The sequence below is a fragment of the Carcharhinus amblyrhynchos genome, unplaced genomic scaffold (genome assembly GCF_965287045.1).
Source record: "Carcharhinus amblyrhynchos unplaced genomic scaffold, sCarAmb.v2.hapA chromosome_216, whole genome shotgun sequence".
Lineage (NCBI taxonomy): Eukaryota > Metazoa > Chordata > Chondrichthyes > Carcharhiniformes > Carcharhinidae > Carcharhinus > Carcharhinus amblyrhynchos.
In genome coordinates, this window is record NW_027649956.1 from 72,890 (window position 1) to 98,326 (window position 25,437).

Genomic DNA, 25,437 nt, shown 5'->3' on the forward strand with positions numbered 1-25,437 from the left:
TACTAGGCCCTTAGCTTCAAAACACACAGACACACAGAGAGAAACACAGAGAGACAGAGACACAGAGAAACACAGAGACACACAGACACACAGAGAGAAACACAGAGACAGAGACACAGAGAAACACAGAGACAAGAGACACACAGACACACAGAGAGAAACACAGAGAGACAGAGACACAGAGAAACACAGAGACAAGAGACACACAGACACACAGAGAGAAACACAGAGAGACAGAGACACAGAGAAACACAGAGACACACAGACACACAGACACACAGACACACAGAGAGAAAAACACAGAGAGACAGAGACACAGAGACAAGAGACACACAGACACACAGAGAGAAAAACACAGAGAGACAGAGACACAGAGAAACACAGAGACAAGAGACACACAGACACACAGAGAGAAAAACACAGAGAGACACAGACACAGAGAAACACGAAGACAAGAGACACAGATACAGAGAAATACAGAGACACAGAGAGAGACACAGATACAGACAAAGAGACAGAAAGAGACACAGATACAGAGAAATACAGAGACACAGAGAGACACATAGATACAGACAAGGAGACAGAAAGAGACACAGATACAGAGAAATACAGAGACACAGAGAGACACACAGATACAGACAAAGAGACAGAAAGAGACACAGATACAGAGAAATACAGAGACACAGAGAGATACACAGATACAGACAAGGAGACAGAAAGAGACACAGATACAGAGAAATACAGAGACACAGAGAGACACACAGATACAGACAAAGAGACAGAAAGAGACACAGAGACAGAGAAATACAGAGACACAGAGAGATACACAGGTACAGACAAAGAGACAGAAAGAGACACAGATACAGAGAAATACAGAGACACAGAGAGATACACAGATACAGACAAGGAGACAGAAAGAGACACAATGAACAATTGTGAATAAGGAACGAGAAAAGTTATTTATTTATACATGAAATTTAAATTACAAGAAAACTATTAACTACAATTAATAGACTCTCTGTTATTACAATCTGGGCCTTGTATCAGTAATCTCTGTCCTAAACCTCTCTCCTAAACCTTACAATCTTTCAAAAACATTTGGATGAGCACTCAAAACATCACAACATTCCAAGATATGGTACAAGAGATGGAAAACTGGGCTAGCACAGCTTTAGTGGGAGCTCCTGTTGGTGCAGACTCGATGGGCCGAAGGGCCTGTTCTTCACTGTGTGACTCTAGGACTCCGAGGGAAGAAATTCCTCCTCATCTCAGTCCTAAACATCCTACCCCCTCCCCTTACTCTGAGACAGTGCTGGGGTCACTGTCTGTGTGAAGCTCGCACATTCTCCCCGTGTCTGCGTGGGTTTCCTCTGGTTTACCCCCACGGTGTATCAGCCGTGCTAAATTCTCCCTCAGTGTAACCCAATCAGGTCCCAGAGCTTGGTGACTACAGGCTTTTCACAGTAACTTCATTGCAGTGTTAATACAACTCTACTTGTGACACTAATGAATCCATTTTCAAACCTGACACTAGATTCCCCCATGTTGGCCTTGTTCTGTCAGGGCTCATGTGGACGTTTAAAGATGAGTCAATAATCCTTTAAGGACAGATTAAAGAAATTCTGGTTTCCTCCCACAGTTCAAAGAAGTGTGGGTTAGGTGGATTGGCCATTCAAATTGCCCCTTAGTGTCAGGGGGATTAGCAGGGTCAATCTGTGATATTACAGTGGTAGGGCCTGGGTGGGATAGTTGATAGTACAGACTGGATAGGCCGAGTGGCCTCCTTCTGCACTGTAGGGGTTCTAGGATTGGAATATCTCCATCCATTCAGGGAGTGGGGAGGGAACTTTGAGAGAGCAGTAAACGAAGGATGTGGTATCCCAGTTTTTATTGATGGAGGAACTGAGTACAAGAGGAAGGAGCTCATATTGAACTTGTAAAATAGAACATAGAACAGTACAGTACAGGCCCTTCGGCCCTCAATGTTGTGCTGAGCTGTGTCCAAACCCAAGACCAAGCTATCCCACTCCCGATCATTCTGGAGTGCTCCTTGTGCCTATCCAATAACCTCTTGGAAGTTCCTAAAGTGTCCGACTCCACTATCACAGCAGGCAGTGCATTCCACACCCCAACCTCTCTCTGAGTGAAGAATCTACCTCGGACATTCCTCCTATATCTCCCACCATGAACCGAATAGTTATGCTACATCCACATGAGGAAATAGTTTCTGAACATCCACTCTATCTATCCCCCCTCATCATCTTATAAACTTCTATTAAGTCGCCTCTCATCTCCCTCCGCTCTAAAGAGAAAAGCCCCAGCTCCCTCAACCTTTCCTCATAAGACCTACCCTCCAAACCATCCTGGTAAATCTCCTCTGCACTCTCTGCAATGCTTCCATATCCTTCTTATAGTGAGGTGACCAGAACTGAACACAATATTCCAAATGTGGTCGCACAGTTGTAGCGTAACCCCACGGCTCTTAAACTCAAACCCCCTGTTAATAACAGTAAATGACATTATAGTGCTAACACACTATAAGCTTCTTCACAGCTCTATGTACTTGAGTGGCAACCTTCAGAGATCTGTGGATATGAACCCCAAGATCTTTCTTTTCCTCCACATTCCTCAGAACCCTCCCGCTGACCCTGTAATCTGCATTCAAGTTTGTCCTACCAAAATGAATCACTTCCCAATTATCAGGGTAGACACTCATTAGGCCTCATCTGGAGCCTGCGACCAGTTCTGGAGGGATGTGAAGAGATTGGAGAGAGTGCGGAGCAGGTTCACAAGAATGATTCCAGGGATTAAGATCCGTAGCTCTGAGGGTAGAGTGGAGAGGTTGGGACTGTTTTCCTTGGGGAAAAGAAGGCCGAGGTGAGGCTTGAGAGAGAGATTGAAGATCCTCAGGGTTATGGACAGGTTAAAGAGTGAGAAACTCTTCCCTCTCAAGAGATGGTGATGAACTAGAGGGCCCAGATTGGAAATGATGGGGAAGTGAAATGTGGAAAATCACTTCACCGAGAGGGTGTTTGGAATCTGGAACAATCTTCCTGAAAGCCTGTTCCAATATTCAATAAGATCCTGGCTGATCTGTGATCGAACTCTCTTTCTCTTTACCCCTTTGGACTAAGGGAAATCTATCAAACCCCAGATTGAAAATAATAACAAGTGTCTGAGCATCAATAGCCATTTGCAGAAGATTGTTTCAAACTAACCCCACACCACATCTGGCAATGTTTTCATTCCTACAATTCTCAAATTCCAAACTGAGGCTAACCCCCAAATATTCCCAAATCCTGGAATCCCCAACCAGCAGGAAAAAACTTGTTCTTTATCAGCCTCTCCCTTTCCCTCATTGTTTTCAATGTTTGATTCAATCAGCCCCCAACTTCAATTCCAGCAGTTAGGAATAATGTTTAATCTGCACCCTTCCTCAAATGTTCCCAACACAAATCCTGGAATGGGCTAAATCCAGAGTCAAATTCCCTCTGCTCTGTCCAAGGAATGTTTCAGCACAGATTTTTATTTTGAAGTTTGGGAGGAAAAAAACAGGAATCAAATAGTTCAGCATCCCAGTGTGGCCTGGGGTTTATTTCACATTCAAACATGAAGTTGAAGCTTGGAATACTGTCTGTGGCAGCGTTTGTGGATTCAGTTGTTCTCCTGCTTTTTCACTTGCCTGAAGGCTTTGAATTGTAGACATTGTTTAATCATTCCTGTCTCTCAGCACATGGAACTGGGGAATCTTCAAAGCCGACAGTCTCATGTAATTAACATCAAACTGCATATTTATTCACCCATCCAGCTTGCAGGTGCAGCAGGTGGTCAGGAAGGCGAATGGGATGCTGGCCTTCATAGCGAGGGGGATTGAATATAAAAGTAGGGAGGTCTTGCTGCAGCTGTATAGGGCATTGGTGAGGCCGCAGCTGGAGTACTGTGTGCAGTTTTGGGCGCCGCACTTACGCAAAGATATTTTGGCCTTGGAGGGAGTGCAGAGGAGGTTTACTAGGCTGATACCCGAGTTGAGGGGGTTGAGCTATGAGGAGAGGCTGAATAAACTAGGCTTGTACTCGTTAGAGTTTAGAAGAATGAGGGGAGATCTCATTGAGACGTATAAGATGATGAATGGGATGGATAGGATAGAGGTGGAGAGACTCTTCCCGCTCAGAAAGGACAGTAGGACTAGAGGGCACAGCCTCAAGATAAAGGGGGGGCGGTTTAGAACGGAGTTGAGGAGGAACTTCTTCACTCAAAGGGTGGTGAATCTCTGGAATTCTCTGCCCGTTGAAGTGGTGGAGGCTGCCTCGCTAAATATTTTTAAGACGCGGGTTGATGGGTTTTTGATAAGAGAGGGGATTAAGGGTTATGGGGAGAGGGCGGGAAAGTGGAACTGAGCCACGACAGATCAGCCATGATCTTATTGAATGGCGGGGCAGGCTCGAGGGGCTAGATGGCCTACTCCTGCTCCTATTTCTTATGTTCTTATGTCTTTGAAATGAAGACTGGTGCCTTCCCCAGCTGCAGCAGACCCAGTCTCCCAGTAATATCCTCTGGAGACAGCCAGCTCCATCAGCAGTGCCGCTGCCAGGCCACTTTTGGTTCTGTATATTGAAAAGCCCCACCCAAAGTATATTTTGCACACTTGCCTCACTCAATACGTTCTCCAAGTGTTGTTCAATGCAGAGATAAATGATTCACCGATGGAAGAAGGACAGCTAACCAGTAAGATGTTTTCTTGCCCATATTTAACATGAAGCCATGAGAATTCATGGGGCCAGGAGTCACTATTAAGGGCAACCCCCTCCCGATGTATACAGGAGTCTGCTGGGTCTGTCCTGCCGCTGGGAGAGGACATATCCAGGGATGGCACTGTTGGAATCTGGGGTGAGGCATGATTCCGGGAGTTTGGCTATGTCAGGCATTGCTTGACTGGGCTGTGAGACAGCTCTCCCAATTTTGGCATTAGCCCCCACTTGTGCGTAAGGTGTATTTGCAATGTCGACAGGGCTTTTTGTTTTGCTGTTATCTTTCCCAGTGCCTAGGTCAAAGCCAGTTGGTCTGTCCAGTTTTCTTTCTTTGTTGAGACTTTGTAGCGATTGTTACGACTGGGTGGCTTGCTGGGCCATTTCAGAGGACATTTGAAAGTCAATCACATGACTGTGTCTCTGGAGTCACATGTAGACCACACCAGGTCAGGATGGCAGGTTTCCTTCCCTGAACAACATTAGTGATCATACTCGTCTGCGATGTGAGACCTTGTTGAAAGTCTTCCAAAAGTTTAAATGATACTCTTCCCATGGTTCTCCACAGTCAACTGTGCGAGATACACCCGCAAATATCATAAAAAGATTCAGCAACATCATTTTCCAATTGAACTTTGACTGAGTTATAAGGAGAAGGTGCATGGACTGGGATTTCTTTCTCTGCAGTGTAGGAGGCTGAGGCACGATCTTGTAGAGGTCTATAAAATAATGAGGGGCACAGACAAAGTGGATAGTCAATATCTTTTTATTTCCCAAAGGTACAGGAGTCTAAAACTAGAGGGCACAGGTTTAAGGTGAGAGGGGAGAGATACAAAAGTGTCCAGAGGAACAATTTGTCGTTCCTTCTCGGTTCGGGGATATCGATACTGTTTTTTTTAAGTTGTGATTTTTTTAATCCTGATCCGCGCGGTGCAGTCTGGGAGAACACAGCGCGCAGGCGCGGTCCCGCCCTGGCCTCTGGATATAAATATGGATTTGATTTAATTTTGATTGGGTTCCTGGCGGGGTTTCCGGCTCGGAATTTCTCTCACTTTCCCCATTGCTCAACACTCACTTCTTCCTTTTTATTTAAAAACAAACGGCGGGGGAGGGGGAGGGGCCTCACCGTGACGTCACGGCAACATGGCGGAGGCCCCGCCCCTCCACAGGCCCCGGATGTTCCACCAACGAGCAGCGGCTGGACCGGAGGCGGCAGGAGGTGACACTGGGAGGAGCAGCAGCTGCAGCACCAGCCGGGAGGGTTACAGCGGCCCCTGGTGGCCGGGAGGGGAAACAGCAGCAGCGCCGTCTCTGCCCAAAGGCTTCCCCAGTTCAGCTGCTCAGAGGCTCTGGGACCCTCTTCAAATGGAAACTGCAGCTTCTCAAATTCTCCATTAGTCCACCTCACCCTCCCTGCATCCATTTCATCCTCCGTCCATCTCACCCTCCTTCCCTCCATCCATCCCTCTCCTACAAGAACCATTCATTCAGCACAACATCTTCCCACTCATTCCCCCAGTCTGTATTCCAGCCTTTATTGAATCCACTCTGCTCCCAGATACTTTACACCATCAGATATTCAAGTCAAACATTATCATCTCTCCAATTTCAGATTTATCCAAGGCGATCACAGACAGACTAAGGAAATTTGGCGTTCCCACTATGACTCTCACCACAGAAAACATTCTTTCTGGTTGTCTCACGGTTTGGTCTGGCTCCTGCTCTACGTCTGAGGTCGCGATTCAGGAACAGCTTCTTTTCAGCTGCTGTCAGAGTTTTGAATGAACCGATCTTGCATTAGAACACCGTAGTGCATTGCTACACCCGAGCTATGACTGTAACACTACATTTTGCACTCTCTTCCTTCTTTATGAACGGCATGCTTTGCTTGTCTAGTGCACAACAAATAATACTTTACACTGTATCTTAATACACATGACAAATAATTCAAATCAAAAGATAAATCATCAATTAAAATCCCAGATGAGAAAACGACTGGAATCTGTATCTGAATCTCCTGTTGTTAGGTTAACCATGACAGACCAATCTAGGACATTGACATGTAATAAATGACCTTATCAGCTGAGTTTTATTTGTTAACCTCAAATTCTTTGCCACATTTAGAAATTAAAATAATTTGTGCCACCAAAACCAGGGTTGCACTGCTGAGGCTTTATAAGGCTCTGGTCAGACTACCTTTGGAGTATTGAGAGCACATTTGGGCCTGTATTAAAGAAAGAATGTGTTGGTCCTGGAGAAGGTCCAGAAGAGAGTCACAAGAATAATCCCAGAAATGAAAAGCTGGAGATTGGAGGAGTGTTTGAGGACTCTGGGTCTGTACTCGGAGTTTAGAAAGATGAGGGGATCCTCATTGAAACTTACAGAATACTGAAAGGCCTGGATAGAGTGGACATGAGGAAGATGCTTCCATTTGTAGGAGAGACTATGATCCAAGGGCACAGCCTCAATAAAACGACAACTGTTTTGCACTGAGATGAGGAGGACTTTCTTCAGCCAGAGGGTCGTGAATCTGTGGAATTCATTCCCACAGAAGGCTATGCATGGCCAGTTCATTGAGTGTATTTAAGACTGAGATCAATAGGTTCTTGATTGGGAAGGGGGATCAAATGTTATGGAGAAAAGACAGGAGAATGGGGTTGGAAACTTATCAGCCCTGATTAAATGGTGGAGTGGACTCAATGAGCAGAATTCTTTTAATTTCAAAAATATACTTTATTCATAAAAATCTCAAACCATTGCAAATCTACATACAAGGGATTGGTTTAGGTTAGAGGGTCATTGTTTTTCAACTGGTCGGTGCAACATCGTGGGCCGAAGGGCCTGTCTACGCTGGAATGTTCTATGTCTATGAATTGCAAACAGTGCAGAATAAAACCTTTTTACAGTTCTATACAAATTACAGTCATATCCCTGCCTCAATAAATGACTGTGTGCCGTTATTGCTCAGATTGGCACACAGCTCCGCAGGTCGAGGGTGTTCTGCAGTTCCTGGGCCCTCGGTCTGCCTCCGTTAAAAGGCCTTACAGTCTGGCCTTTCCCCACTGTGCCTTTGCGGCAGCTGCCCCAAGCTTCAGCCCGTCCCTCAGCACGTAGTCCTGGACCTTGGAATGTGCCAGTGTGTAACACTCAGCCGAGGACAGTTCTTTCAGCTGGAAGATCAGCAAGAGCAGAATAGCTGAATTCTGTTCCTGTATCTTACGGTCTTTTTAGTTTCACTCTCACTGTTAGTTACAGTATTTATACTAGTCCCCCGCTCTTTATTAGCTTGTGTCCGTATTAGTTTCAGCATTCCAATGGTTCCCAATTAGAATTTGACAAATTAACCAACTAGCATTTGATTTCAAATTCCTACAGTGATACAGATGATAATATTAGGAATATCCATTACAATTACAGAGCAACAGCATTAACCCTTTCTCTTTCAAAACTCAATAACATAGATCATGTCACAGACTGAGCAGTATTCAGTTAAAACTAGCACAGACCAGACAACACAATAAAGTGAGTTTAAATTGTAATAATAGATGATGTGAATAGTTTGTTCTGAAGAAATGATACTAATTTGAAAGTGATTAATTCATAGTCTTTGAAGAATTTCCCTGATTCAATGTGATGTTTTTAATGGTATAGAATATCTCTCCACTTTTCAACGCTGACATCTGCAACTGCAGATGGATGAAAAACAACAATCTGACAAACCCCAGGTAATATCTGTCATGGTCAAATAAACAGTTTGATAAATAATGGTCATATCTGACATCATGCATCTGTCCTGAGATCTTTGAGACAATCCAAAATAAATCATACATTCAGAAATTAAATAAAGCTGGGGTGAGTGTGCAGGGACAGAGTGAAATTGTGAATTCTAGCTTTCTGTGCGATAGCTCTGCATCTGCTCAGTGAGATATAAGGAACAAGGAAAGAGGAAACTGCATTTCCGAGGCTCTGATCCTGTGTAATCCTGCACCAGTGTTCATTTGTTGCTTTCGTTCTAGGGATATCGGTTTCAGAGGAAATGTTATCACTGTTGTCCATATTAAATTTTACTTGGTTATGGGGTGCTGAGAAATCATTAACCACGTGGGTTTGTGATGTGTGTTTCTGGGGGTGTATGGCTGCGTGTTGTGTGTATTTAAGATAGATTCTAAGTCTCTCTGTATCAGTACGTGGGTAAGAATGTGCAAGTGTCTGGGTGTGTGTGTTTGTGAGAGTGTGTTTCTCTGTGCCTGAGAGTATCTGTGTGTGTTTGTGAGTATGTGGGTGTCAGTTTGGGCCTGTGTGTCTGGAAATAGGTGCAGATGTGTTATCTTGGAAACAGGAATTACAGAGTGCAGCACAGTTTACCCACTTTCATTCTGAATGGGATTAGTGTCTAATAACTGCACCAAATGTACACATTACAGTCTGAGATCATCCCCAACCACAATCTCCAGACAATATCTCCCATAGGGAATGAGGGAACAGAGTTCATGTACAGTGTCTGGTGATAAAAGGGTTAATTCACCAGCCGAGGTTCCTGCTGTAAACTCCAATCCCTGTCAATATTGTTCAATATTCACACTGCAGTAACCGGTTCCCAGATGCAGACATGGGACTGACTGAACTTGTCTGAGGCTCACAAAGAGCAGCGCCTGCAGTAGGTGTGAGCCACCAGCAGATGGTGGCATTGTGTGACTTTAATCCCCAGATAGTGAAAGAGGTTTTGAGGAGAGGCTGGTGGAGCCTTTAATTCATTCACAGAGACAGAGAGGAAACTCTGACAAGATTGACCAATCTGTCCTCTGCTGGGTACTGTCAGAATCACACACACTCTTCCCTCTCTCTGGAGAATGATCTCTGCTGCTCCATTTTGAAAGGAGGGTGAAGACTCTGTTGCTGAGAACACTGACAACACATTGCTGCTTAAACAATGGTTTGCAGCAATCTTTCCTTCAATGTGGAGACTAAAACTACAACAGTTTTCCAGCTGGGAAACCAGGTAAGCAGGGAAATCACTGCCAGGCTGGAGGGGCTGATGGAATAGGGAGGGAGAGGGGCAGGAATGAAGGGTTTGGAAGGAGCTGTCGAAGATCTTCACAATTCAGGATTTCACTGTAACCGGTGGAGCCGCAATGTTCAGAGATTGAAATGTTCACACTGTCACTCTCAGTCCCAATCTGAATCCCTGCAGTGACTCCAGCTGTCTCCTTCCATTTGAACTGAACTGATTTCCCTCCAGCCTGAAACAGATTAAAGATGAAACAGGAAATAAACAGATTGAACAATAGGGTAAATAACAGGAGACTGGAGTTAATGGGACAAATCTTCTGGTTTCTGGATCACCAGAGACCCAGACACACAACTGAAGATGAGCATCGGGACCCTGTGGATGTCCTGACACACTGATCTACCTGGGAATTGTCCCAGAGGTAGTAACTACTATTGGGGAAGTCCACTGCTGCAGTTAGAGTCAGAGACTTGGGACAGATCCACAAAATTGACCTGGATAGTTACTCAGGTAATGTTAGACAGCTCACCACCTGGGCTAATACCTGAATAGCACAACCGAGTCCCCCAATCACTTCCCACTGATCCCCCATACTACACCTCCCACAATCTGACTAGACCCACTCATCCCTACCTCCCCTCCAGCCTGGTGACCTCCCATGAGCCCTTAAACTAATCAGACTAACTCTCCCAACTTGGCCTCATCCTGACCCAACCTCTCCTCACCTGACACAGAAACATAGAAGATCGGAGCAGGAGGAGGCCATTTGGCCCTTCGAACCTGCTCCACCATCCATCACCATCATGTCTGATCGTCCAACTCAATAGCCTCATCCTGCTTTCTCCCCATAACCTTTGATCCCGTTCACCCCAAGTGCTCTATCCAGCTGCCTCTTCAATACATTCTTGACTAAACCTCTGATTTAAACTCATTCCCCCAGAACCAACCCCACCCCACTACCTTCTTCAAAGCTATTAACCAATCCCAACCCCCCACCACACAACCACATCTGTTTAGACCCCAACAACATGACCAACTCCCAGACACCATCCAAACTCCCGATTAACCCTCCAACACAACACAATACAACTCATCCACTCCCCCGACACCCAGAACTAATCCTCCAACCTCTCCCCAGCTGCCTGACTAACCATTCATCCATCTACACACCAACCCATTCACTCCCCCAATCAACTAACACGGAGCTCCCCGGGGTCACTGTGCTGTAAATAGGGTGTGCGCTCTCTCTTCCCCGACTCTGCTCTGACGGAGCTCCCCGGGGTCACTGTGCTGTAAATAGGGTGTGTGCTCTCTCTTCCCCGACTCTGCTCTGACGGAGCTCCCCGGGGTCACTGTGCTGTAAATAGGGTGTGTGCTCTCTCTTCCCCGACTCTGCTCTGATGGATCTCCCCGGGGTCACTGTGCTGTAAATAGGGTGTGTGCTCTCTCTTCCCCGACTCTGCTCTGACGGAGTTCCCCGGGGTCACTGTGCTGTAAATAGGGTGTGTGCTCTCTCTTCCCCGACTCTGCTCTGATGGATCTCCCCGGGGTCACTGTGCTGAAGATTCTGGGAGAAATATGCATCAGTTTCAGGTTGGGGGAATTTTCACACATTCCGGCAATCTGCTTACCATTGCTGCTGCTTGGAAGATTCAGGCCCATTTATATTTTAAATTCATTTATATTTTAATTATTACACTAAACATTAACACAAACACTCACTCTATCCATTCCAGACTCCTGCAGGTCAGTATGAGGTGGCGGAGAGCAGGGACAGATTGATCTGTGAAGGAGTTTGATCCCAGGTACAGAAACCTCAGTGACTGGTTTGTACAGAGAGCGGAGACGAGATCCTCAGCACAAGAATCTGTGAGAGCGTTCTTATACAGACTGGAGATCAGAGAGAGAAATAACAGGAATCAGGCTCAATCCCCAGTGTTTTATATAATACTGTTAATAACAATAATAATGTATTGTAGGAGACATTCCAAAAACACAACTTGCATTTCTGTAGAATGAGGAAATACTCAATGCTGAAAATGAAATATAAATAAACTGGAAATGTTCAGCAGGTTAGGGAAATATTTGTGAAGAGAGAAACAGGGGTAAAGTTTGAGCTTCCATTGGAACTGGGAACTGGCAGTGAATTGACAGGTTTGAAGGGACAGCGGTGGGTGGCTGGGGATGAAACAAAGAAAGGACAAACTGGAATTACAGGAGTGATTAAATGGTAAAAGTGATGATGGGACAGGACCATAATCACAGGATCCCCATGTCCTTACTCGGAGTGGCTCGGGAGGGACATGGGATGGTCAGTGGTTTGGGAATGCAGTTTGTGGTGAGGGTGAAGATAATGGCTGTGATTTTACCAGAAGCTGTGAATTCCCAACATGGGGATTGGAAATGGGTGGTGTGTCTGTGTGGGCAGGATAGGCAGAGTTATGAAGGTGATATTGTCAGAGGGGGACAATTAACGGCTGGCAGGCAGGGGGAGCTGCCCACTGAGGCAGCCTGGGCAGGGGGCAGTCCCGGTTCAGGCAATACTGGCACCATCTCCAAAGGCAGCCAGCAGGACTTTCAAACACAGCAGCTCTGGAGGGAGCAGTGAGGGAGCTCTGCTTACTGAATGAGGGGCTGAAATGTCAGAAAGCAGAGCAAGGGTTACCCCCAATCACTAATTCCTCTCTGGAGGGACTCCTCCTGGCTGCTCAGGCTCGGAGGGAGGTCCTGTTCCCTCAGGATGGGAGGAGGTTATCCCATCATTACAAGCCAGTCTGGATGGAGATTGCTGGGAGGTGAGCAGGTTTCAGACACGTGGTTACAGTGTGGAAAAGGATCAATGTCCTGATGTGTTCTGACACGGTGAGTGCAGCACAGCCTGATATGTGAATAAGGATGAGAGGGAAATTGTAGAAAGAACATCTCCACCCAGACACCGGCAATGCAAAGGCAGCAGCATTGACTGTCAGAGACATGTCCGTTAGGCTGGCACCAACATAGGCTAGAGCAGGGTTCACCAACATATTCACTGGGCAAACACATGGCAATGTTTTTCTCACTCAAGGGGCCGATGAGTAAATTTCAGAATGATCAAGTTTGGCACAGCAGAAATTTCAATTAAAAACTAAACTGAGATATGAAAAGAAACAACTTGCTGAGCACAATAATGAGGAATAAATAAAGATGATGATTAGAGTTTAATCCTCATCAATCACAAATTGTTTCTCTCCCACATTTGCTGCAGATTGGCTCAAAAACCCATCAGCAGCAAACATGGGAAAGAAAGGGCCTGTGATTGGAGGAGCTCCATACAGATTCTTCCATTCAAACTGAACTGTGTGACTGAGATTCTGGAAACTCGCTCCGGGGGGTCGCATTGAGGGGCTTCGAGGGTCACATTCACCCCTTGGTCCACACGTTGGACACCCCTGGGCTAGTGCATGTGTTTGATGAGTGAGGAACAATTTGTGTGTTTGGAAAGAGAGCAAACATCATCAGGGAATGAGTGAAGAAGAGTGGAGACATCCAGGTCTTACCATCCTTACACCAATGGAAGATGAAGTGCTGGATCAGGAAGGCCTGGGGACAGAGTGGGTCATTACTGCTGGTGAGATGGGTTGAGTGGGTGGCCTAATGAATGGACACAGGAGAGTGTCTGGTGAGGACAAAACATAGAGCTTGTGTATCCATCACTGGTCACAGAGAGCAGTCTGAAGGATGTATTGGGGTCAGAACAAAATAACTAGGAGCAGCAGAAGGCCATTCAGCCCCTAGAGCAGACTCCATCACGGCTGATCTCATTGTCGTCACAATTATTTTCCCGCTCGCTCCTCTGTAACCCTTGATTCACTTCTCAACCCAAAATCATTCTTAACTCAGCCTTGAATATATTCAATGACTCTGCCTCCACTAGTCTCCAGGGAACAGAATTCCACTGACCAGTGACCATCTAAAAAATAAATTCTCCTCCTCTCAGTCTTAAGGGACTGACAATTACATTTGAAAATCTGTCCCCTTGTTCTGGTCTCTCTTACAAGAGGAAACAGCCTCTCAGTAACCACCCTGTCACATCCCCTCAATACAATCACCTTTTAATCTTCTGAACTTTCACAGATTTTGTTCCAATCTGCTCAAATTTTCCTCACAAAATAAACCTCTCCATCCCAGGAATCATCCAAGTGAACTTTCTCTGAACTGGTTCAAATACAATTCTATCCTTTATGTAAAGAGCTCAACACTATACACATTACTCCAGTTGTGTTCTAATGAAGGACGTGTAAAACTGCAGCAAAACCTTCTTACTCTTACCTTCCATTCCTATTGCAATAAGAATGTTAAGAAACAGGAGCAGGAATCATCCATTCTGTCCTTCAAATCCACTCCATCATTCAATGTGACCATGGCTGATCCTCTGCTTCAACACCATTTCCAACATTATCCCTGCATTCCTTGATTCACCAGCATTCTAATGGGAAACAAATACCCCTCATCTCAGCCTAAATAACTGTCCCTTATTCTCAGACTGTGTCCCAGGTTTCAGACCCTCCAGCAAGGGGAAACATCCTTTCTGCATCTGGCCTATTGAACTTTGTAAAATAGTGTAGGTTTGAATAAGTTCAGCTATCATTCTTCTAAAGGCCTGAGAATAAAGTGTTTTTGTTCCTCAGAGGACAATCCATCTGTCCCTGGACCTATTTTAATGAACCTTCTTTACATGCCAAGTACATCTTTGCTTCAGTCAGGAGACCAAAACTGTCCACAATACTCCAGGTTGGTCTCAGCAAGGCTGCAGATAATTACAGGAAGACATCTTTTTCCTCAACTCAAATCCTCTTAGAATAATGTCTAACATACCATTTGTTATCTTAACTTCTCTCATCTTCACTTTCAGTGCCTCATGGACAAAGACATCAAAATATCTTTATCATGGTGAATCCATCTACCATGTATATCTTTGGAGTTGTCTCAATGTCAGTTTTATTTTCTAACAAAATTAGATAACCTCATATTTTTCCACCTTGTCATCCAGCTGGTAAACTTTTGGCCACTCCCTGAGCCTCTCCACATCCCCTTCAAACATCACTGCATCCTCCTCACAATTCAGATTTCCACATGGTTTTCTATTCATCACAAATTTGGAAATATTATATTTGATCCCCACATCCATATCATTGATATAGATTCTGAATAGCTGAGACCCAAACACTGATCCCTGCCGTACTCCACTAGTTAGAGGCTGTCAACCCAAAAATAACCCATTTATTCCAACTCCTTGTTTCTGTCCACTAACCAGTTCTCAATCCATGCTGGTATATTGCTCCCAATCCCAAGTGCTCCAATTTTCTTTAATAACCTCTTATGTGTGAATCATCCAACTGTAGAATCCCGAGTGTAGGATACACTCGGAAGGAGTATTTTACCAAGATCCACTCCCCACAACATCACAATTTACTGGGGCTAATCCACCAAACCTACACATCTTGGGACAGTAAGGGCAATTTTATCATGGTGAATCCATCTACCATGCATATCTTTGGAGTGTGGGAGGAAACCGGAGCACCCAGAGGAAACACACACAGACACTGGGAGAATGTAGAAACTCCACACAGTCACCCAAGGCTGGAATTGAACCCGGGCCCGTGGCTGTGATACAATAATGTTAACCACTGTGTCACCGTGCCAGCCTTTCATAAATCCATGTTGGTCCTGTCTAATCCTGAAATTAATTTTGAAGTGTTCTGTTATCACTTCCTTTATTATAGATTATTATAGGATCTTCCATACTCTCACTGTCAGACTAATAGATCTGCAGTTGCCCGGTTTCCTGTAACTCCGCATATTTACGCTGCTAATCCCCCCACCTACACATCTTGGACACTAACAGGCAATTTAGCATGGCCAATCCACCAAACCTACACATTTTTTGGACTGTGGGAGCAGCCGGTGGAACCCACACAGACACAGGGAGAATGTGAAAACTCCACAGACTGGAATGAATCCGGGTCCCTGACACTGTGAGGCAGCAGTGCCAATCCCAGTGCCATGTCTTCACTTAATCTAATACACTCCTTGAATTAGTAACAGTTGGAACACTTCTGCTGCTGATATTTCAAATGAAAGGAATCTATTTTTGTTGGAAACACCACACATTTACACATCACCATGTCTAAAACAGCTTGTTTTGTGATTGACACTGGAATGTACTTCTCCAAGAAATTACTTGAATACATTCTGTGAACTAATCTTCTATTCAACTCCTGACAATCTGAGCGGTTTATACAGTAAGTGGAAGAACCCATAGGAACATTGACCTACAGAGGGATCTGTGTGTACAAGTCTACAGATCCCTAAAATGGTAACACAGGTGGATGAGGTGGTGAAGAAGGCAGACAGCATTGACTGGGACATTGAGTATAAAAGTTAACAAGTTATGTTACAGCTGTATGAAACTTTAGTTGGCCACATGTGAATATTGTTTACAGTTCTGTTTGCCACAATACCAGAAGGATGGGGATGCTTTGGAGAGGGTGTAAAGAAGGTTCACCAGAATGTTGCCTGGTCAAGGGGGGGTTAAGTTTTGAGGAGAGGTTGGATAAACATGGATTGTTTTCATTACAAAAAGGGAGGCTGAGGGGTGACCTGATGGAGGTGAACACAATTATGGAAAACTTTTCACACAGAGGGTGGTGGGTGCCTTGAATGCACTGACAATGGAGGTGATGGAAGCAGGCATGTTACCAATGTCCAACATGCATCTTTATAGATACACGAACAGGAGATAAACAGAGGAATATAAATTGGGCAGTAAATACTGGGTTTACATAAGGATTAAGAGTCACCGCAGGCTTGGTGGGCCGAAGGGCCTGTTACTGTGTTGTGTGGTTCTTTATTCTTCTTTGTATATGGAGATTAAAATCACCCGTGATTATTGCAGTTTGTTTTTACAAGACCCCATTATTTTTCCTGTAAACTGTGTCAGAGATTCTCAATATTGTTAGGGGTCTATAAATGATTTCCACAAGTGATCTTTTAACGTTGTTAATTCTTATCTCTACCCAAACTGATTCTGTATCTTGATCATTGGAACTAAGTTCACCTCTCGCTGCTGTACTGTCATCTGTTACTAACAGTGAGACTCCACCACCATGTCCTGTCCTCCATTTACTGTCATCTATTCACTCTCCCGCCTTTCACAAATCAATGGATGCTGTGTCCGGGGAGAGCTGTACACATCTGAGGAGGAGGAGAGAACCTCAGAGGGTGAACCATAACATTATTCCCCCACACCCTCAACATAAGGATCTGTGGGACTGACATCCCATTGCTCAGGGATCAGAGAGAGAAGCAACAGGAGTCAGAGGAAAAACAATTTTCCTTATTCATAACTGACACCAATAGTAATGGGCAGTGTTTTTATACAAATACCAGTGATGAAATTATATTGTTGAATATTCAGTTATTATAAACACAATCTCACACAGTCTGCTACTTACCCCAGTGTCTGTATTTTACAGTCCGGATTCCTCAGAGCCACAGACAGCCGTTTCACTCCTGAATCTCCCAGTTTATTGTGATCCAGATTCAGATCTATCAGTGAGCGGTTTGTACTGAGAGCAGAGACCAGGTCCTCGGCACAAGAATCGGTGAGAGCATTACCCCAGAGACTGGAGATCAGAGAGAGAAAAATAACAGGAATCAGGGTAAATCCACAGTGTTTTTAAGAATAAGATCATTAACAATAATAATGTACAGCGCGGGACATTCAAGAAACACAACTTCAGTTCATACAGAAGGCAAAATTATATTAATGCTGTAAATCTGAAATATGAATCAATATGTTGGAAACTCTCATCAGGTCAGGCAATATCTGTGAAGAGAGAAACAGATTTAGTTTCAGTTTAATTAGTTAAAATTAGAACTTGGAAGTATCAGTGAATTAAATTGTTTGAAGTGACAGGGAGCTGGGGATGGGCGGGTGACAAGGAAAGAACAAAATGGAAGTGTCGGAGTGATTAAATGATAAAAAGGACGATGGTGAAACAGAAAGCAGAGAATAGTACAGCACAGTACAGGCCCTTCGGCCCCCGATGTTGTTCCGAACTATGTCCAGACCAAGGTCAAGCTAACCCACTCCCTATCATTCTGGTGTGCTCCGTGTGTCTATCCAATAACTGCTTGAAAGTTCCTAAAGTGTCCGACTCCACTATCACAGCAGGCAGTCTATTCCACACCCCAAACACTCTCCGAGTGAAGAATCTACCTCAGACATTCCTCCTGTATCTCCCACCATGAACCTTATAGTTATGCCCCTGAGTAACAGCTACATCCACACGAGGAAAAGAGTCTCTGACTACAGATCCTGTACCATAAAGTCCAGGATTCCCATGTCCTCATCCTGAGATAAGGTCAGTGGCTCAGGAATGGAGTGTGTGGTGGGGTTGAAGATGATGAGAGAGAAACCTTTTTCACACTGCCAGTGGTTCAGGTCTGGAATTACAGCCAGGAAGTGTGGTGGAGGGAGGCTGAATCGAAGAAATTAGATAATTATTTGAATAGAAACATTGAACGAGGATACGAGAAAAAGGCTGGAGAATGACACACATTCCTAATGCTAATTTGGTGAGCTAGTACAGACACAATGGGCCAAATGGCCTCATTGTGAACCGTAACAATTCTGTGAAGATAATGGTTGGAAATGTATCGATATTTCAGCTGGGAGTTGGTGATGTTGCCGTGTGGACAGTGTTAGTAGCCACAGTCCCCAATAAAATATTAATATTTCTCTCCAATAGAGAGAGAGACAATTTGTTACATGGAGCTTCAGGGTGACAGGTCTCCTCCTCCAGTCCTGAGGGAACAGAACCTCCCTCCAAACCGATATAGCCTTGAGAATTTCCAGGCAAGTGTCAGTGAATTGGGTTTAATCTGCCTTCTGCCTTTGTTCATTAACCAGGGCTCCCTCACTGCTCCCTTCAGAGCCTTTAAAAGTGCTGCTGGCTGCCTTTAAATCTGGTGCCAGCTTTGCCTGAATGGGATCTTCCCCTGCAGCCAGTGGTTAAACTCTGGAACGACCAGAGCCCCGGAATAGATCACCAAACTTAAAAGAATGGGTCAAAGTACAGTAGGTGCAGTAGATGTTCATCTGTGATGAAAGAGTGTGAGAGTGTGTAAGAGGTCTGAACTGAACATATACGGACAAGGAGGCATTTGTCTTTACAGACCCAGCCTTAGACCGGTAAGAGGAGTAGCCCCCCCCCACGTGAAGATCAGGATGTTGAAATGGGTGTGGAGAAAGATGCCTGGGGTGTGATGTTCAGATGTGAGTAAGAACGAACCTGAGTGGACAGTGTTCGTAGCCACAGTCCTCAGTGAAATATCTGTATTTCTCTCCAATAGAGAGAGAGACAATTTGTTACATGGAGCTTCAGGGACAAAACTTAATAAACGTGGGACACTGGGAGGAGTTGGGACTCCATGAATCCCACAGCCGGTACGAGGACCAAACCGTCAACATTAGCATCATTCCACATCACACTCCAGACACCAAACCAACTGAACTAACCAACCCCACACAGAACCAGAACGGACACATTAATATCTGACAGGTTAGGGGAATCCGTCCACTCAGGCAACACAGGCAGAATCACAGAATTGTTACAGAGCAGAAGGAGGCCATTCGGCCCATTGTGTCTGTACTGACTCTCCGAATGAGCAAATCACTAAGTGTTATTCCCCCACCTTCCCCCAAAACCCTGTGTATTCCAGAGCTTAACCACTGGCTGCAGGGGAAGATCCCATTCAGGTAAAGCTGGCACCAGATTTAAAGGCAGCCAGCAGCACTTTTAAAGGCTCTGAAGGGAGCAGTGAGGGAGCCCTGGTTAATGAACAAAGGGCTGAAATGGCAGAAGGCAGATTAAACCCAATTCACTGACACTTCCCTGGAAATTCTCAAGGCTATATCGGTTTGGAGGGAGGTTCTGTTCCCTCAGGACTGGAGGAGGAGACCTGTCACATCAACACAAGCAAGTCTGGATAGAAACTGCCGAGGGCCAGAGCAGGCAGCACGTGGCTGCAGTGAGGCAAAAGGATCAATAACCTGATATGTTCTGACAAGGTGAGCGTTAAACTTACAGGCTGATATGTGAATAAGGATGGAAGAGAAATTGTGGAAAGAACATCTCCACCCAGACACTGGCAATGTCCAAACAGCAGCATCAATCTTCAGGAACATGTCAGCCTCTCTGTGAAGGGTTCCGGTCAGTCAGAGATGACTGCTGTACTGCCCTCACTGAGTGACCATCCTGGTGGGCCCATGATGGGCAGTCTGGCAGCACCATAGGCTTGTGTGTGTCTTTGATGGGTGAGTAACAATGGAAATTTATGTGCTTGTAGAAGAGGACACAGAGAGTCAGAGAAGGAGCCAAGAGTGACAGTGTCTGGATTGTGTTATCCTTATGCCAATGGAAGATGAAGTGCTGGAGCTGGGAGACCTGGAGGCTGGGTGGGCAATCACTGATGGTGAGATGGGTTGTGGATCCAGAGAGAGTGAGTGAGTGAGTGATGGGCACAGGAGAGGCTCTGCTGCTGAGTCCAAAACCTGGTGCTTGTGTGTTCACCATTGGTCAGATGGAGCTCTGGGTTAGGAACAGTCTCCAGGACATGTTGGGATGTGCATTACCCTCTAACAATCTTCACTCTCTCACAAATCAACAGCTGTGGTGAGCGGGAGACGGGTGTGCACCTCTGAAGATGAGGAGGGATTGTCAGAGGATGGACTGTCATATTATTCCCCATAACATCCGCCAGAGCAGATACTGTCTCACACGAGTAGCAAAGGGGTTACAATCTGGCAGCACAGGACAGCACACACAAACCCGAGCAGCTGATGGGGGCAGCAATAGCTGAGTTCACTCACACTCTTGAGGGGAGAGGGCAGAGCCAGCTTGTGGAAGGTGAAATGTGACTGGAGTCTTTAACAATGCAGCAGATACTGGAGCTGCAGTGTAAGGTATTTTAACATCCAGTGGAGTTTCCAAAGGCTGTGTGTATCCATACACAAAGGATGGAGGAGTCAATCCAGACCAGCAGTGTTACCATGTCTCAGGTATGAGCACAAATAACATCCTCCACAGAGAGATTGGTGACCTTCATGGAGAGTCACATCCAGCCTATCACCCACAGGAAATACACATGAGCTGCATGTTCTCACCACCTCCAGGAGCTCTGTGGAACACGGGCTGTGGGAGGGATGGGAAAATGTACCTGGAGTCACTGTCAGGACTTCCCAGCTGAACAGGGAGGGTCCAGTTTGACCTGAATGGACAGAGGAGCGGCTGCCTGCAGCATTTGGGAGCTCCTCTCAGGATGCCCCGGGTGTGGGCAGTGGGTCCTCTTCTGCTCCGACTGTGACACAAGCACCTTACAAAACTATGATGACAGAGACAACTCCAGTATCTGTGCAGAGGATTCACAGTCGGTCAGATCCTTCCAGGATTCAGGAAATCTGAGGACAAAGGCCACTGTCATTGAAATTCCCAGAGGAGAGAGATAAAGATCCTGCCTGTAGCTCAGTGGAAAGTGTGGGGATGGGGGTGGTTGTCATGGTGGGGTTGCTTCCTTGGGTTTCACAGGGTTGTACTTTGTTGTTACCGGTCACTTTGTTATGTTTGTATTTTCAGTAAATTCAGAGATGGAACACCACTAAATAAATCCTTCACCATATTACTGGGTCTTTAACAGTTCACTGGGAATGTGAGATGGGAAATACAGTACTGAATGAGCTCAATACAATTCCAATGTCTTTGTTTCATGTAGTGACGGCTCCAGGGAAATTATAAAACATTCACAGAAACAGTAACAGTGCTGGAGATGGTGGAAGATTTATTACACTGAATGGCTGTGTGAGTTAAGGTCCATGGAAAACATGTCTGTATTACTGAATCTCCATCCTCCCTGACACATATCCCATGTCCCTGGCCTGTGGTCCATGGGGTTCCTCATCATGAAGCATCTGGTCAATATTGTATTGCATCACACTTTGTTCAAAGCTTCTCCACTCTAACTCCAGGTTGTAGAGAACACAGCACAACACCAGGACATTGAGACCCTCGCTGGGTATATTGAATAGTTCCACCAGATCTATCTTTAGAATTCCTCTGGCCTGTGCAATGGTCACACAATTTGTCCTGTAGCTGCTGTTTTCTCTCCTCTGTGACGGTGTTTGGGTTACACACAGGCACAATCACCCATCCCTTCAGTGGGTAGCGCTGGTCTTTATTAATGATTTCAGGGGATGATGGTATCACGGGCAATGCAAACACTTGCAGCCCATCCCCAATTGCCCTTGAGAAGGAGGTGGTGAGCCATCTTCTTAAATTCTGCACAGCATCTGGTACAAAATCTGGCAGGCTTTTTCCCAGATTGGAGACAATATCACGAGGGGCCACAAGCTTAGGGTGACGGGGGAGAAGTATAATTTGGGTGCTAGAGGGAGGTTTTTCACACAGAGGGTCGTGGGGGTATGGAATGCACTGCCAAGTAAGGTGGTGGAGGCAGGCACGCTGGACTTGTTTAAGGTTTACTTAGATAGGCACATGAGTGAAACAGGGATGGAGGGTTATAGGAGATGGTTTTACATAAGGATCAGAGCCTCGGGACGTTCCTGGAAATCTAATGCTACGTGTGTTGATGTTTTGTCTCTTTTACTCCACAGGTGTGTCGGTCCACCTTGTTGTCTACCGAGGGGCATGCACACGGTGGGTCATGCGTGGGCTGCTCTTGGATGTTTCGAGAGTGGCCTAGTACTTCACATCGTTTGTGTATGCTTCAAACTGGACCAGCAGATGGGCACCATGACAGCTCAGTGACTATCACTGCTAGCTGTGCAGATACATGGATTTGGGCCGGTGTCTGTGGGAGTTTGCGCATTCTCCCTGTGGTTGCGTGGGTTTCCTCCGGGCGCTCCGGTTTCCTCCCACACCCCAAAGATGTGCTATTAGGCTGATTGGTGTAACAAATTGTCCCTACACTATTCTCCCCTGAATCTGGTTTCCAATGGGGGTACCATAAGCATAGACACGGGTCAAGGATGGTGTAGGAAAAATACATCGTTAAGGTGGCAGTGCGGGCTCGTTGGGCCGAAGGGCCTGTTTCCCGTGCTGTGTTGTTCTTTGTAAAACCGTTAGGAAGGGACATCTGGGATTCTGATCCCACATCAGTGATGGAAAAGCAATATTTTCCAAGTCAGAATGGTGTGTGGTTTGGAAAGAAATCTGAAGCTGGTTGGTGTTCCATCCTTCTGATATCCTTGCCCATCTCAGTGATGGATAGTGCCTGTTTGGATGATGCTGTCTCAGGAACCTTGGTGAGCTGCTCCATTCCACCTTGTATGTGGTAAAATCCTGCCACTGTGTGTCAGTGGTAGAGACAGTCAATGTTTAATTTGGTGAATGGCCAGCTGATCCAGTGGCTCCTTTTCCCTGGATGAGATTCTTCAGTGTTTCTGAAGCTGCATCAATCCAGCAAGATGAGCGGATTCCATCACACTGCTGACTTGTGCCTTGGGCAACAATTTGGGAGACAAGGAGGCGAGTTCCTCATCTCTGAATTCCCAGGCTGTGATCTACCCTTGGAGCCACAGTGTTTACAGTTCAGTGTCTGTTCAATGGTCCCAGTGCGGCCCCCACCACTCAGGATGTTGCTGGTCGAGGATTCAGTGATGATGCTGCCATTCAATGTAAAGGGAATGTGGTTAGATTGTCTTCTGTTGGAGATGGTCCTTCCCTGGCATTTGTGTAGTGAAACATTACTTGCCATTTATCAGATTAAGCCTGAATGTTCTTCAGACCTTTAGACATTAGATCTGTTGAAGAGTCATCCAGACTCGAAGGGTTCACTGTTCTCTCTCCACAGAAGCTGTCAGGATGCTGGGATTTTCCAGCATTTTCTGTTTTGTTCAGGTCTTGCTGTTTATGGACATGGACTGCTTCAGTATCTGAGGAATTGTGAACAGTACTGAGCATTGTACAATCATTAGTGAGCATCCTCACTCTGACCTTATAATGGAAGGAAGGTCATTGATAAAGCAATTGAAGGTGGTTGGGCTTCGGACATCACCCTGAGGAACGCTGTAAATGCGCCTAGTTTGGGGGCATTTAAGAGATCCGTGGATATGTTTATGGACAAAAAGGGTTTGGTTTAGGTTAGAGGGTCATTGTTTTTTAACTGGTCGGCGCAACATCGTGGGCCGAAGGGACTGTTCTGCACTGTAATGTTCTATGTTCTATGTTCTAACTCCTGCAGTGATGATCATGAGGCATTGGAAGGATTCCACATTTTCTGTTGATCAAGAGCAGACTGATGGAGTAGTAATTCACCAGATTGGATTTGTCCTGCTTTTTTCCCCATTGTCTGGTAGATCCAGTGTTGTAACTGTACTGGAACAGCTTGGCTCGGGGAATGGTTAGTTATGGAACACAATTCTTCAGTACCATTGCTGGGGTACTGCCAGGCTGGCAGATTTTACAGTACACAGTGCCTTCAGTCATTTCTTTACCTCACATACAGCGAATCAAATTGATATCTGTAATGCTGGGGACCTCAGGAGGAGGCTGAGATTAATCATTCTACTCAGCACTTCTGGCTGAAGGTGGCACTGATGCTCTGGGTTCCCTCATCAGTAATGATGGAATTCTTGTGGCATGTTTATAGAATCATACAATTCCCAGAGTGTAGGAGGCCCTTTGGCTCATCGAGTCTTCACCAATTCTTTGAAAGAATATCATATCCAGGCCCCTATCTCTGGAACTCCACATATATGGCCCATTAATCCCCCTAATCTACACACCCTGAGACACTGAGGGACAACGTAGCATAGCCAATCAGGTGAAACTGTACACCTTTGGACTGTGGAAGGTAACCCACACAGACACGGGGAAAATATGCAAACTCGACACGTACAGTCACCCAAGGCTGGAATTGAACCCTGGTCCCTGGCGCTGTGAGGCAGCAGTGCTGACCACTGTGTCGCCTAATGTAACCGGCATGTCCAACATGTGTTCCATGTCTAACACTATCTATGAGTGGATTTGGCAAGACAGCAGATCTCTGATCTGATCCATTGGTTTTGGTGTGATTGAGCTCAGTCTATCATATTGATTAGGGATAAATTGATTAGGGATAGTCAACACGGTTTTGTGAAGGGTAGGTCGTGCCTCACAAACCTTATCGAGTTTTTTGAAAAGGTGACCAAAGAGGTGGATAAGGGTAAGGCAGTTGACGTGGTGTATATGGATTTTAGCAAAGCGTTTGATAAGTTTCCCCATGGTTGGCTACTGCAGAAAATGCAGATGCATGGGATTGAGGGTGATTTAGCAGTTTGGATCAGGAATTGGCTAGCTGATAGAAGACAGAGGGTGGTGGTTAATGGGAAATATTCAACCTGGAGTTCAGTTACAAGTGGTGTGCCGCAGGGATCTGTTTTGGGGCCACTGCTGTTTGTCATTTTTATAAATGACCTAGATGAGGGTGTAGAAGGATGGATTAGTAAATTTGCTGATGACACCAAAGTCGGAGGAGTTGTAGACAGTGAGGATGGATGTTACAGTTTGCAGAGGGACATAGATAAGCTGCAGAGCTGGGCCGAGAGGTGGCAGATGGAGTTTAATACAGAAAAGTGTGAGGTGA

General features: G+C 45.5%; 1 protein-coding gene across 1 annotated transcript in view; it reads right to left on the reverse strand.

Moving 5' to 3' along the window:
• Positions 1-9,897: 9,897 nt before the first annotated feature.
• Positions 9,898-25,437, reverse strand: part of LOC145338883 (NACHT, LRR and PYD domains-containing protein 3-like) — a 36,893-nt gene continuing 21,353 nt past the window's right edge. The window contains exons 4-6 of the mRNA XM_080183288.1: positions 17,247-17,417; positions 11,476-11,643; positions 9,898-9,985 (exon numbers count right to left, since the gene is read on the reverse strand). Of these exons, the coding sequence (XP_080039414.1) occupies positions 9,898-9,985; positions 11,476-11,643; positions 17,247-17,417 (427 nt within the window). The remainder of the gene's footprint in view (positions 9,986-11,475; positions 11,644-17,246; positions 17,418-25,437) is intronic.